This window comes from Python bivittatus, unplaced genomic scaffold, assembly GCF_059951505.1.
Source record: "Python bivittatus isolate LINGU-HERP-01145 unplaced genomic scaffold, Pbiv_v1 ctg000040_np1212, whole genome shotgun sequence".
In the NCBI taxonomy this organism is placed as follows: Eukaryota; Metazoa; Chordata; class Lepidosauria; order Squamata; family Pythonidae; genus Python; species Python bivittatus.
In genome coordinates, this window is record NW_028277032.1 from 3580869 (window position 1) to 3595758 (window position 14890).

General features: G+C 44.3%; 1 protein-coding gene across 15 annotated transcripts in view; it reads left to right on the forward strand.

Annotated features, from left to right (window-relative positions):
• Positions 1-14890, forward strand: part of MACF1 (microtubule actin crosslinking factor 1) — a 305205-nt gene that overhangs the window by 187821 nt on the left and 102494 nt on the right. For 11 of the 15 annotated variants that reach the window (XM_088153923.1, XM_088153929.1, XM_088153958.1 and 8 more), the window contains 6 exons: positions 544-693; positions 2158-2352; positions 7008-7160; positions 9767-10000; positions 10353-10574; positions 11428-11964. In XM_088153923.1, coding sequence (XP_088010049.1) covers positions 544-693; positions 2158-2352; positions 7008-7160; positions 9767-10000; positions 10353-10574; positions 11428-11964 — 1491 coding nt within the window. The remainder of the gene's footprint in view (positions 1-543; positions 694-2157; positions 2353-7007; positions 7161-9766; positions 10001-10352; positions 10575-11427; positions 11965-14890) is intronic. The other 4 variants (XM_088153946.1, XM_088153969.1, XM_088153953.1 and 1 more) reach the window with 2 other exon arrangements.

The window sequence follows — 14890 nt, forward strand, 5'->3', positions numbered from 1 at the left end:
TTCCGTTGACTCAAGATGGGTGGCAAAAAATTAGACTTTGGAGGGAAAGTCTAATTCTGTGAGGTGGCTGAATCCTCAACTACACTTGGGCTCTTCTTTGAGCGGAAAGTTCTTGTCTGTGTTTGTGACCAGCTCAAGGGGTTGCCTTTATTTGGGGGGCCCATATCCACGTTGATTTCTTTTCTGCCACCCTCCAAATTTTCTTTTACTGCCCATGTGGCAAAAAGCTCTTGAGAAAGGCACCCACAATTTTCCTCATACGGTACAGTTATTTTTCTGCACTTTCTTAGAATGTGTAACTAGCTTTGGGTTGTTTTTTCCCCCATTACCCGTGAGCCTACTTACAAGAACACTTTATCACGTGGGTTCTGAGGGAAAGATTCACTTTGTGGCATTCGTTTCATTTCAGAATTGTCCCATCTCTTCTGCCTGACAATTGAAACGGTGGCTGTTTTTGCTAAGGGGTTGACTCCGTTGGTTAACCTTGGTTTACTGTTTTGTTCGCATACTGGTTTTAACCCTTTATTCTCTTTTTGTTCTGAGGCTAAAATCCTAACCCGGCATGGCGAGCTCCAGAGCAAACTACAAATGCTGCTGAACTGGGTGTCAGATACCACCCAGCAACTCAATGGCCTTGAATCCCACGCTATCACCGATGCCAGCGGTTGGAACCCCTACCTTCGGAGATACAAGGTAGTCATAGCAACAGCCCTGCTAAGGTTGCCTGCGAGAGAAAGATGCAGCTTGGGGGTGGGGGTGGGAACGGGTGGAGGTGGAATTTCATTAATCAAGCTGTCTTCATACCTTGAGACCTCGCTGTCACCACCCTCGTTCATAACTCTTGTTAGCTATTTGCAACTTCCAAAATATCACAAGATACTGAGGGCAGCTTTCTGAACTAAACTGGATGGCTTTTCCAACATTGCAAATAACAGGGATTGACTTACTGGATGTCCTTGTAGGGTCTGGTGGAAGATGCTTCCAAGGGAAAGATCACTTGCCTGCCTGTAAGGATCCTGTCTTATGGCTACTAGCATCTAATGGCCAGAATAGCCTTTCTGGTTCTCTCTCTTTTCCAGGCAAAAAGTTGTGTTTTTCTCTGTCCCAGTTTCCTTGTTCTCCCCACAAAATTTGGACTCTCGCAGGGTCTGTCGTCTCACAGGAAACTCATGATTTACTTGGACGAACCTCTCTCTCATACTGGCAGCTGGGGCTTTTGGCCTGAGTGTTGGTGGAAGGGGGGCAGGGGGATAGCTATATGATAGCTAGTAACTTATCATCCACATGTTTAAAATTGTAAATACTGCTTTGGGCCAGGAGCCGTCACAGCAGACAGTGACTTGTTCGGGTTGTAACCATCTATGGTGAAGAATTCTGTAGGCTTTTGATATGGGGCTTGAGAAAGTGTTTCCTTTCTAGAGTTTGTGGAAGGTTTTGGATCACGGGTGGTGGATTTGTTATTCTTCCTTTTAAGACAGAAACATTTATGGTATGACCTTTATGGAAAGAGGGAGTTTCCTATTTCAGTCAAATACTGTTGGGCATTGCTTGCTTCCCTGAATTGTGAAAAGAGCTCTAGAGGAATGCAACAATGTGGGGATCCTTTCGAGAAAAGAGCACAGCACTGGATCCTATTTTATTTTGGCTGGTTGTTTTTCTTTCTCTGTGGCAGAGAAAGCATTGAAGCTGTAGGAAGTGCTGTGAACACAATTAGCCACTACAGAACTGGCTTGAATACAGACTGTGCTGTTAGAATCTTGATTATGACATGTGGCAGGAAAAACATCCAGTGCGCTTGCGGATATAGTGGTGCTTTAAAAGAGGAATGGCTAATTTATGATAGTTGTATCCTAGTTGATTTAATTGAGCTCTGGATGATGTCACTGAAATGCCCTGCCCCGTGGTACTCACTGCCTTGATGATTTCAGAGGAAACAAACCCTTGGAGGCTAACAGACCAAGGATGCTTGTTTGTTGCTGGCCAGATAAAGAACACAATAGAAACTGAATTGCAGAGCAAAAAGAAATCCAGTGAATCGAACCTGAGAACCTAAGATGCTGTAATACGGTTTCTTCCAGTTGAATAATCTCTGCTGTGCAGCCTCAGAATAGTTTGCCTTGCTAACAGTTTCTCTTCTTGCTCTCTTGATATGGCCAGGAACTGGCAAAGCCCCTTGCAGAGACTAAAGCTCAGCTTGATGGGATGGCCTTGGATATCCAGTTCTTCATTTCCGAGCACGCACAAGACTTGAACGCTGAGCAAAGTAGGCAGCTGCTGAGGCTGCTGAACGACCTGCAGAGGTCTTTCCGGGAGCTGTCCGAGAGAGTGGCCGCCCGCACTGAGGTCCTGCAGGTCTGTCTCCAGCCGGCTAAGCTGACGGAGGAGGTGATGGGGTGGGCTGCCCTCTGCGGGGCTGCCTTGTCCTCAGCAGGAGCAGTGTGTGCGCGCGCACGTGTGTGTGGCTTATCCCCTTAGCGAGGCAGGGACCCTCCTGCCGGGCTCAGCATCACCCAGGGCCTTGGTCCTCTTGGCTCCGCTGATCCGATCGCCCAGGTCTGGTGGAGAGACCCGTCCAGGAAGACTAGCAGAATGTCTGGAGGGGTGGGGGGAGAGACAGCCGGGCAAGGGAGGCGACAGTGGGTAGAGCGTGGCCCCAAGGCTAGCCAGGGTCCTCAGGCAAATTGCAAAAGCAGGGACAGCGCAAGAGACACGCTTTGAACCGTCCATCAAATGCGCTGATGTTTGTATATAATGTACATTAACTCCAGCTCCGCTAATTTATTACATATGAAGCAACCCTTAAAGATAACCTTTAACACCCTAGATTAAGGTATCCCCAAACCTTTTGTGCTGGTGGGCACTTTATGAATTTTGAGAGCATGCCGTTTGAGAACACTTTCACAAAATGGCTAACAAAATGGGTGTGGTCAGTAAGAAAAGCCAAGTTTGATGGTCTGACTCCTAGAGCCTCCCGGATACTTTCTGCCACCCCAGCTTAGCTCTGTGTTTTTCTGAATAGTTAAACACACTTCCAGATACAGCATGGGGCCTGATGTGGGAGTCATACAGTATCAGGAGCATTCTCCAAAATCAAGGTGGTACTGGGACCTGGTGTTCTGTTTTTCAGCCTGCCCACTTGCTAATGATGGTTGGTTGCACAGTCAACCAGATATTTAGACTGGATGTGGCATTTTTACCCACCTATCGAGTCCTTCCCAAGGACCTGGGATAGGCATCATTATTGTTATCATTATCATTAAATGAACTGAATCTACAAAAGTAACATACAGTGGGGCAAAACAGTATTTAGTCAGCACCAATTGTGCAAGTTCTCCCACTTAAAAAGATGAGAGAGGCCTGTAATTTTCATCATAGGTATACCTCAACTATGAGAGACAAAATGGGGGGAAAAAATCCAGAAAATCACATTGTCTGATTTTTAAAGAATTTATTTGCAAATCATGGTGGAAAACAAGTATTTGGTCAATATCAAAAGTTCATCTCAATACTTTGTTATATATCCTTTGCTGGCAATGACAGAGGTCAAACGTTTTGTCTTTGTTAAGTCTTCACAAGGTTTTCACACACTGTTGCTGGTATTTTGGCCCATTCCTCCATGCAGATCTCCTCTAGAACAGTGATGTTTTGGGGCTGTCGCTGGGCAACACGGACTTTCAATTCCCTCCAAAGGTTTTCCATGGGGTGGAGATCTGGAGACCGGCTAGGCCACTCCAGGACCTTGAAATGCTTCTTACGAAGCCACTCCTTCGTTGCCCGGGCGGTGTGTTTGGGATCATTGTCATGCTGAAAGACCCAGCCACGTTTCATCTTCAATGCCCTTGCTGATGGAAAGAGGTGTTCACTCAAAATCTCACGATACATGGCCCCATTCATTCTTTCCTTTACACGGATCAGTCGTCCTGGTCCCTTTGCAGAAAAACAGCCCCAAAGCATGATGTTTCCACCCCCATGCTTCACAGTAGGTATGGTGTTCTTTGGATGCAATTCAGCATTCTCTCTCCTCCAAACACGACAAGTTGAGTTTAGACCAAAACGTTCTACTTTGGTTTCATCTGACCATATGACATTCTCCCAATCCTCTTCTGGATCATCCAAATGCTCTCTAGCAAACTTCAGACAGGCCCGGACATGTACTGGCTTAAGCGGGGGGACACGTCTGGCACTGCAGGATTTGAGTCCCTGGCGGTGTAGTGTGTTATTGATGGTAGCCTTTGTTACTTTGGTCCCAGCTCTCTGCAGGTCATTCACTAGGTCCCCCCGTGTGGTTCTGGGATTTTTGCTCACCGTTCTTGTGATCATTTTGACCCCACGGGGTAAGATCTTGCGTGGAGCCCCAGATCGAGGGAGATTATCAGTGGTCTTGTATGTCTTCCATTTTCTAATTATTGCTCCCACAGTTGATTTCTTCACACCAAGCTGCTTGCCTATTGCAGATTCAGTCTTCCCAGCCTGGTGCAGGTCTACAATTTTGTTTCTGGTGTCCTTCGACAGTTCTTTTGGTCTTGGCCATAGTGGAGTTTGGAGTGTGACTGTTTGAGGTTGTGGACAGGTGTCTTTTATACTGATAACAAGGTCAAACAGGTGCCATTACTACAGGTAACGAGTGGAGGACAGAGGAGCCTCTTAAAGAAGTAGTTACAGGTCTGTGAGAGCCAGACATCTTGCTTGTTTGTAGGTGACCAAATACTTATTTTCCACCATGATTTGCAAATAAATTATTCAAAAATCAGACAATGTGATTTTCTGGATTCCCCCCCCCCCATTTTGTCTCTCATAGTTGAGGTATACCTATGATGGAAATTACAGGCCTCTCTCATCTTTTTAAGTGGGAGAACTTGCACAATTGGTGGCTGACTAAATACTTTTTTGCCCCACTGTAAGCAGTTGGACAGGGATAGGTGCCAAGATTCCAAGGCAAATGTAGGCAGCAGCAGGCTGGCAGGAGGGCATTACTGTGAGGACCCAGCCCTGGGTGTTAACAATCCCTAACATTGTTAGAGATATGGCTGTTTTGTTCCAGGTTTGCTGGAACATTTTCCAGGAAATTTAAAGCATTCTGGCACTCTTAATCTGTCTTCCCCAACCTGACAGGAAACATTGGAACTGCAACTCCCAGAATTCTTTTTGATCCTGCAGGATGGGAATTCTGGAACGAACAGTTGCCAAGTTAGAGATACCTTATTTCAGTTTGGATCTGATTTAGCATGGGTGTTTGACTTAACTTTATTTCCTGACAAATTCTATGTGCTATTTAAATATTTCAAAATTTTTCAAATTAAAATATTGGATTAGGATTTTGCTCCAAATGTACTTCTTTGAGTTTTCTCTATTGAAAATCAAAATGGATTTATGCACTGAAATAATTTAAAATTTAGTGCACCAAAATAATTATATTGCGCTTATGGTTAGGGCACATATCTCCAAACAAACTAGAAATTACTTTATTGAAATGTCTGTAAATATTTCAGATTAACTCAGCAATGTGCATGTTCTTATATTGCTTATATATTAAGAAAAAATTGAAGGAACTATTTTTTTTTCTTTTAAAGGTAGGCATACTTCCTCAGAAATTGTTTGAAAATCTTAATTCCAATGCTCAAATTGCCTAACTTTATTAATGTTCCTCTATAAAAAAATATAGTGGCACAAAACCTTCCAGCCAACATCACTGTTTCAGTCAGAGCACAGGTGAATGGGTTCCTCTCCTTGCTGGAGAGAAGTGAGGCAGGGATGGTTAGATTTTTAAATTAATTGTGAAGTTGTGTGAGTGTGTGCGCGTGTGCAGGGGGTGGGGTGGGGTGGGAGGGAGGCTTTTGTTCCCAGTCTAAGGGAGGAGGTAATTTTTGCCAAAAAAAACTTGGAAAGGGGAGAGTGAACCTTTTCCTGCTCAGGTGCATTGGCCCTGATCAAAATCTCTTTGCAGCTCCTTCTTTATTTCTGCCCCCAAAGGAGCTTCTGAATTTCACCCCAGCCTCCTTGGACCTCGATCGGTTCCCCTCGGCTGCCCACCTTCCTCCACGCTTCTCAGCACGGTCCTGTGTCTGTTGCTCACCCTCTCCCTCCCGCCCTAAGACACCATTAATGGAAGGGATGTTTTGTTTAACCGCAGTCTCTGTCCCACTGTTCTGTTCTGCCTCTTGTCTCTGTGTGTATTAACCGATGTGCTTTGCCTTTTCAGATTGAATGTACTCCCATCCCTAATGCAGGAAGATCTCCTTACGCTGCCGAGGAGCTTCTTTTGCTCCCTTTCTCAAACTGCTTCTGTTGTTTGGCTTAAGACTGCCAGAGAAAGCAGGGCTTCTCGTTTGGCACGAGCTTGGCACAAGGATCAGAAGGGGCCAAGCGGTGACAGAAGGATGGTCCAGGGTCACACATCATGCTCAATCGCCTCAAAGTTACTCTGTGCCCAGAGCAGCCTCCCCCAACCCAGCACCCTCCAAGGTGCTAGACCTCAACTCCCATAATCTCCAGCCAGCCTGGATTATCTGAGTTGAAGTCCAACACTGCTGGAAACCACTAGTTGGGGAACGCTGGCCGAAAGACGCAGGTTCATGTGACATCTCTCTCTGTCTTGCTCTCCTTCACACACGTACAGGCTCTGTCTCAGAAATGACCTCTCATGGGTCACTGCAGTTGTGCAGAGTCATCCTACACAACTCGCTATTTCCCAGCCTCTTTTCTTCTCAAGGCCACAAACAAAAATTGAGCTAAGTATTTTCTTAGGCTGGTGTCAAACGCCTGAATGACTTTATCCATTTCTTCCTTCCCACAACCTGAGAGTTGAGTCACACTGTAAAATTGACATGGAATAGGAAAGGTGCAGGCGAGCAAGAGAGAGCAAGAGACAGACGATGCATCTTGTGCTCCAGCAACTTCTGTTTTTCTGTTTTACAACTTCTCTGACCTGTATTTATATTTTATGTGTTTAATTGATAAGCCTTAACAAACTCCTGCCTTACTTTTAAAAACTCCCTCTTGCCCTGTAGACGCTCCAAGAACAACAAGCCATACGAGACCACAAGCTGCAGGAGATGTGCACCTGGATGGAGCAGGCAGAGGCCCAGCTGCTGGGTTCCCAAGCAGCAGCAGCAGCAAGAGAAGACCTCTCTGTCCTGGAACAGAGCCAACAGGATGTGACTGTAAGTGCGAGGCCACAGGAACAGCCCTTGGGGCCCAGTTGGACTGCTGGGAGACCTTTCTTGCCACCCTCTGGCCTCCCTCTCCCATCATGCCACTCATGAGGAAACCATCAAGCCTTTTAGGGTCATCTCTTGATTCTGTCTGTGTTACAAAAACACACCCAGAGTCAGGTCTGGGCGGCAGAGGCAAATAAGGAAGGAACTTTCCAGGGGGTGGGAAGCAGCATTGGTTACCAAAATCTGAGCAATTTCTGCTATAACGTTTTTTTTAACCAGTTAGCTGGTGGTTTGCCCCAAAAGGAAACTTGTCTCCAATAGAAACAAATATGTGTAGCTCAGGGTTGAATTGTGGAGTCCTTGGGGTTCTCTGAGCTTGGTGGTTTTCTTGCAAATGTTTTGTTACTTCGCTAGACATCTTCAGTGCTGGAATGGAGTGGGGTTTGCTCTCTGTTTATATTCTGTGGCCTGCCCTGCCAGTGTTGGTGGGGGTGGGGGTTTTGTTTTGTTTTGTTTTTTCCCCTCTGGTAGGTCCTTGATTAAGGTATTGTTTTCTGCTTGATTGTATGTCCAGTGGTAATCTTGGTGTTAATCTCTGCTTATCTGGGTGGTGATTGCGGGTGAGATCTTTTGTTTTCCTTTCTATTGTCTCTTTTGAATAGTATGTAGATGTTGTTTATCTCTGTGTGCCTGTTGATGGCTGCCTTGTCTGAATACCAAGCTTCCAAGAATTCCCCCGCATTTTTGGATTTAGCTTGGTCTAAGATGCTGACAGTTTCCCAATTGAAACTATGGTTAAGTCTGTCCATGTGTTGTGAGATTAAGGAGTTTTCATCATGTCTTCTGACTGCTACTTGGTGTTCATGGATGCGCTCTGCTAGCCTTCTGCCTGTCTGTCCTACGTAGTGTTTGTTACAGTCCTTACACTGTATGTTGTAGAGGACTCCTGCTTTTTCTTCTTGGGCTACAGGGTCTCTTGGTTTGCTTAAGATGTTTTGGACGGCTTTAGTTGGTTTGTGTGCTACAGAGATGCCATGTGGTTGTAATAGTCCGTTGGTAGTTGTATGGCAGTGTGATCCTTTTCATAGCTTGTGTTGGTTGTGTTATAGTAGGTTGAGTGGTCAGGCACTTTTTGATAAAGTTGCGTGGATATCCATTTTGTTGGAAGATGTTGTATAGGTGGTCTGTTTCCTTTTTCTGCTGTTCTGGGTTGCTGCAATGCGTTTATTCTCGTTTGAATAATATTCTTACACAGCTCTTCTTGTGGGAGATTGGGTTGTTACTTTGGTAATGGAGTACTTGATTAGTGTGGGTTGTCTTCCAATAGACTTGGGTTTCTAATCTGCTGTTGTTTCCTCTGCTGATGAGGATATCCAGGAAGGGAAGCATATTGTTGCTTTCTTCCTCTCTGGTGAATTTTATTCCTCTGAAGATGTTGATGGTTTCATGTGTCTTCTCTAGTTGTCCCTTTTTTATTATAACAAAGGTGTCATCTACACACCAGATCCATACTTGGACATCTCACAGAGAAGAGTGAATATTCTATCAGCTCTTCACTGCAGTGCCTCCAGAAAATCAAAGATGTACACATAGATGAAGATGAAATTATGGTCTCATTTGATGTCACAGCACTCTTTACATCCATAAACCCAGAACTAGCAAAAGAATCCATATCAGCAGTACTACACAACACACCCGACCTAACCAGATACACCCAGATCAAAATACCCAGAATCATAGACCTCATCAACCTCTGCTTCACTACTTATTTTCAGTTTGATGGACAAACATACCAACAAATCAGAGACACACCCATGGGATCACCACTGTCAGGACTCATAGCAGAGATTGTAATGCAACGCCTAGAAACTATAGCACTTCCACACATACAACCTAAAATATGGATCTGGTATGTAGATGACACCATGCCACAGTATATAAACAGAGAGCAAACCACATTCCATTCTAGCACTGAAGATGTTACCTAGTGAGGTAACGAAATGTTTGCAAGAAAACAACCAAGCTCAGAGAACCCCAAGGACTCCACAGAAACTTTTCTGACAGTTCTCATATGTACCTCCTAGTCTGTAATTGTAGAGAGTAAGGAAGATGACCTCAGTGGAGATATGCAGGACCCTTACTTAGGCAAAAGGGGCTGTAGCATCTTTAAGCCCAAACTACAAGATAAACTTTGGAGATAAAGTTTATACAAGATAAAACTGCTCAGGCAGACACCTCCCTGATTCACAGGCCTCTAAGAAGGGGAAAGAGCTTCAGCACAATAGGATTCTGTGCTGAATGCAGGATTCTGTGATTGGAGCCCATCTCAGTAAAAGTAGCTGTAGCCCTCTTCGGGAGTTGATTCCCTGGTCTGGCCTGCCTGGTGGGGCTGACAGTAATCAAGATGTAAATTTAATGGTAAGTTTTGATATGTTTTTAATGGGTGGCTCAAAAGATCTTTCTAACTGCATCCATTGGAAAAGATGATTAGAAGAGAGAGTCATTTGCTGAGATGGGTGGCTATAGAAATCAGATAAATAAATAAATAATGCCAACCTTGAACATCAACTCTTAGAACTTTCCAGAAGGGTTTGCTTGTTCTTTTTCAGGACTTGCAACGGAGCCTGCAGAGCCAGACTGCTTCTTTCACAAGTGTCTTGAAAGCAACAGAGGACTTTCTGGAGGAGAACAGAACCAAACTACCCCCTGGGGAGCTGGGATCCCTGCAAGAAAGACTACATCAGGCTCAGGGGCAGTACCTGTCCCTGCAGGAGAGGGTAGAGGCAGCCCAGAAGGAGCTTGAGAGTGCCGTGAGCTCTGTGATGCAGCAACAGACAGAAAAGGTAGGGTTGTGCTATGCGCTAAGTAATTTCCATTCTCTCGCCACTGGATGATCCTCTGTTAGAGAGACTGTGGTAGATTCTGCACTGAGCAGCAGGTTGGAGTAGATGACCTCTCTCCCACCTCTATGTCCAGTTCAGGCATCACATTTTAAGAAAAGATGCAGGTATAAATATATGCCAAATGGTTGTTGCAGAGTCTCTCAAAACTATTATGGAAGGTGCTCAGGGAAGGGATTCCTGCCTCATCCTTGCTGCCCAGGTTGTTCAAGGCAGCCCACTCCAGATGCAACAGTTTGTTCATCTCCGTGGCATTTTACTACCTCATTGTCTCTTCTCAAAAATGTGTTCCCAGGTTAGAACAATTAAAGACTTTGAAGAAAATCAGAATAAGATTGAATCCCTTCTACGTTGGCTGGCTTCGGTGAAGAGGCCTGAAGGGGTCCCAGAAGGTAAAGTGTGGCCAGTGGGAAGAGTTGGTGGAAGACATGGAGATGGAAGAGTCCAAGATGCTCCTGATAGCCGTTTGTTGGAAACTGTGGAAGAGAATCTTGATTTGCACTACACGAACTTGAAGGTTGGTGCATCTACTCAACAGAGAGCTGAATAAGATTCTGGCTTGGCTGTGAATCCATTTGTGTTGTTTCATTTTTAGTCCCTGCCTCGCAGATTCAGTTGCCCAGTCTGTGGTGCATTTTCACTCCTTGGCTGCAATCCTAATCTGGACTGCATCCTATCCTTTTTCTGGAAACCAAGTGTAAACCTCTAGGTTGCGTGAAAATCCCAGAATTGGATGTTCTGTTCCAGAGCATACTCAAAGCACACTTGTAGCCTTGCCCATCTTAGTTTCCTTCTTTATCCATATTCACTAAAGAAGATTATCTGAATTGGGAGTTTCTCTGAGAATAATGAATCGCTTGTAGCATCACTGCCACAGTCAAGGCTGAATGGCAGGATCCCATCTCACCCATTTCAAAATGGCTACCCTTGGCTTTCAGTTCATTCTTTAACACAGTTCAGAGCGCTGCAGTTGTCTGGATTAGTAGATAATTTGGGGCATGGTTTCTCCAACTCCAGATCAGATTTACTGAGGTGATCATGAGGTTCACCTCCAGGTGCCCCTCCTGACTTCAGTGGGGCAACCAGTGAGGGTACCCTTTCCACTGGTGAAATTGATTGGCATCCACTGTTTGTTTGTATTACATTGAACTGTGATGCATTCCACCTCATTTGGAAGCAGCCATGGAAGCATGGCTGTGTATATAACAAGTAAAGTACTAGAACAACCTTGGGCTCCCTCTGTTGGGAAGAAGCCAGTCAAACCCTGGGACACCTGTAAGAAGCAGAGGTTTCTCTTCCTGGCCTGCAAGGTCTGGTTTTGAATGTTCTGTTGGTAGTTCAGATTTGATGTATTGATGTTTTCTTTCCAGGTCCACCACCAAGAGCTCCTTTCTCAGCAGCAAGATGTCATTCTAGCCACGCAGTCAGCCCAGGCCTTCCTAGACAAACAAAGCCACAACCTCACACTGGAGGAGAAGCAGAGGCTCCAAGGAAGGCTAGAAGCACTGAAGGACCAGTATGCTACTTCCTTATCTCAGACAGAGGGGCAGCTTAAACAAGCACAGACGCTCCGTGATGAGCTGCAGAAGTTTTTGCGGGACCACCAAGAGTTTGCAGCCTGGCTGGAACAGGCCGAGCAAGACTTGGAGAAGATGCATGCGGGGGATGGTGCCCTCGAGTCCCTTCGGCCTGTGCTTCTTCAGCAGAGCAGCTTCTCTGAAGACGTGATTTCCCACAAAGGGGACTTACGTTTTGTTACTATGTCAGGGCAGAAAGTGTTGGATGCTGAGAAGGCAGTGACTGCTGCAAGCGGTGGGGCGCCGTGCCCTGAGATATTAGCCACCAGCACATTAGTGAAGAGCAAATTGGAAGATGCCAACAGGCGATACGGCACCCTCCACTCTAAGGTACAAAAATCCTTTAAAAGGAAAGGGATAGGGGTATTTTCTCTGAGCAGTCCATCTTACTTGCTCCCCAGTTTCTTTTAATTTCTCCTATGACATCCTCAAAGACATGCTAGTTTTATTTTATTTTATTTTATTTTACTTTATTTTACTTTATTTATTTATTTATATATCATATTTCTATAGCCACCCATGTCACACAAAGTGACTTTGGGCAGCGTACAACAATTAAAATAAAATAACAAGTGAATAAAAACAGGCATATAAAAAAGATAAAAAGTTATTATTAATTTTTTAAAAAATTTGCTAGAATAATTTGCGGTTGTGGCAAAGTATTTGCCTCCTGGCAGATTGTCTGAATTTTGTGCATATGCCAGTGAGGAACTGCAACTGTCCTCCTGTTCAGTCTAATTAAAGGGATAACTGGGCCCATTGTTTCACTAAATAGTCATACTGATTTGGGCCAAACCCATCCTATAAAACAAAACTTGGGCTCCCCTCATCACAGTGAAGTTCTTACCACGCAGATTCTAGAAGCATGTCATGCTCAATAGCATAACTGTGTCTGGGAAATCTCAAAGATCCCCAAAACAACATCTAGGGATCTGCAAGTCTCTCTTTTCTTGACTAAAGTAAGTGTTTATAATTCTACCATCAGAAATGTACTGGATAAAAATGGGATTCATGGGAGTGTATCAAGCTGGAAACCATTGCTCACTAAGAAGGACAGTGTTGCTCCTCTCACATTTTCCAAAAGGCACCTGAATGACCCTCCAGGCTTCTTGGACGGAGGAGGTGAAAGTGGAATGTTTTGACCCCCATTGTTATCTTCTACTACCACTACTACTACTACTACTACTACTACTACTACTACAAAAAAGTCTGAATAGTGGACATTGCAACACCTGGAGACAGCAGAAGAGAAGAGAAAGAGAGAGACTTTAGAATTCAAACAGACAAGCACCTGCCACACACATCCCAGACTTAATAATTGTTGATAAGAAAGACAAAAAAGTCTGGATAGTGAACATTGCAATACCTGGAGACAGCAGAATAGAAGAGAAAGACCTGGAGAAAATCACAAAATATAAAGACCTGCAAATAGAAGTAGAATGACTATGGCAAAAGAAAGCAAGGATAGTACCAATAGTTACAGGCAGCTTAAGTGCAATCCCAGAACATCTGGAGCACCACTTGAAGACCATCGACATTGACAAAATCATCAGTCATTGCAAAAAGCAGCTTTACTTGGAACAGCTTATATCCTGCGACGGTACACTTAACACCATCAGACAACCACATCTGCCTATCCCAGGTCCTTGGGAAGGACTTGATAGGTGGATAAAAATGCCAAATCTGATCTAAACATCTGGCTGACTGTGCGACCAACCATAATGATAATAGGCAGAAATTGGACACTGAATCCAAGAACCGGAGTTCTTGCCAGCTGCCAGCCATGCAAGCAGTAATGTCGCCGTTTAGGGTTGCTTTGCTTCCTCAGGACTGGGACAGCTTGTCGTCATGAAAGGAGCACAGATTCTGCTTCGTATCAGAGAATTCTGCAGGAGGACATCAGCCTATTATTCTGTCCCCTGAAGCGGAAGCGGAAGGGGGTCATGCAGCAAGACAGTGATCTCAAAAATGCCAGTGAGTCTGCAAGAGAATCAACAAAAAGCAAATTCAGATGTTTTGGAATGGCCAAGCCAAAATCCAAAGCTGAAGTTGTGGTGGTAGACCTGAAATGAGAGTTTATGTTTGAAAACCCTCCGATATCGGTTCTCTACAGAGGACTGGGCCAAATTCCTGTTCCGTGATAGGAGTGACGAATGATCAGTTGCAGGAAGTTGTTTGCTGGCAGTTATTGCAGCTAAAACAGCTGCAACCAGTTTGAAACTAAGGATGGACTACTTTTTCACCCTGGCGCATCACATGTTGGATAGCTTTGTTTATGAAATAAATGAAACAAGCACCACACTTTGGTTCTGTATGTTCCCTCAATTTTTTATATATGTCAGTAGACCTACAGGAAGCTGTGGTAACATTCAGCTGCAGATACGCAAAAATTCAGGAAACCAGAAAGGACCAAATACTTTTTCACAGAACGGTAACTACCCCTAGATTTTAGGATGACTTTTCTAGAGCCCAATTCCCTCTCCCTACTTAACTGAAGTTTTGGGAGTATTTAATATGGTGGTCACTTCTGCCCCTGTGGGGAGAAGCTTGTTTTGCTAATTCTTCTATTTTATTAATAGAGGCATATGACAAATATGTATATCCCTTGTTTTGTCCCAGTTTCCCAGAAGGTCTTACTATTGATACCTTTCTACCAATAGAAAGTGACTTTAATTCTGGGTTAACAGCTTTCCTTTTCTTCTTATTTAATTTGATTTTAGGGATGTTTACATACATTTTGGTGCTATTTTATATAACAGTTGTTTGGTTTTTTTGATATTTTTATTTTAGAGGTATTTCAATTTGTTTCTTGTACAATTTCAGTTTTATTTAGGTCTTGGCTATATTTAGTTTTTCTTGTTTCTTTTTCTATCTAGCAACAGGTTTTCTACTTTGTTTTCTTTAACGTTACTGTGCTATGCTCTGTTGATAAAGGGACATTGCATTCTTCAAGAGGTTTTGACTATACCATACTACTATACCATACTGCTGTTGTAAAAGAAAAAGAGAGCCTTGGATCCATACCAAAGCACCCCATAGGATGGGAAGGGTAACCCGCAACCCTTGGCCTCATCTGACCCTGCTCTGCTTTCAGATTCTTTCCACAAGCAATCAGGCCAGAGCGCTGAGAAGAGTGATCTCTCCCTTCTCTGCAGAGAGAAAAAGAGGGTATCCCAAAGAGACAAAGGGGATGTCAGAAAGAGAGAGTGGGTTCCCACCCACATTGTGCTCTGGCCCCACGCAGGGTATTGCTCTA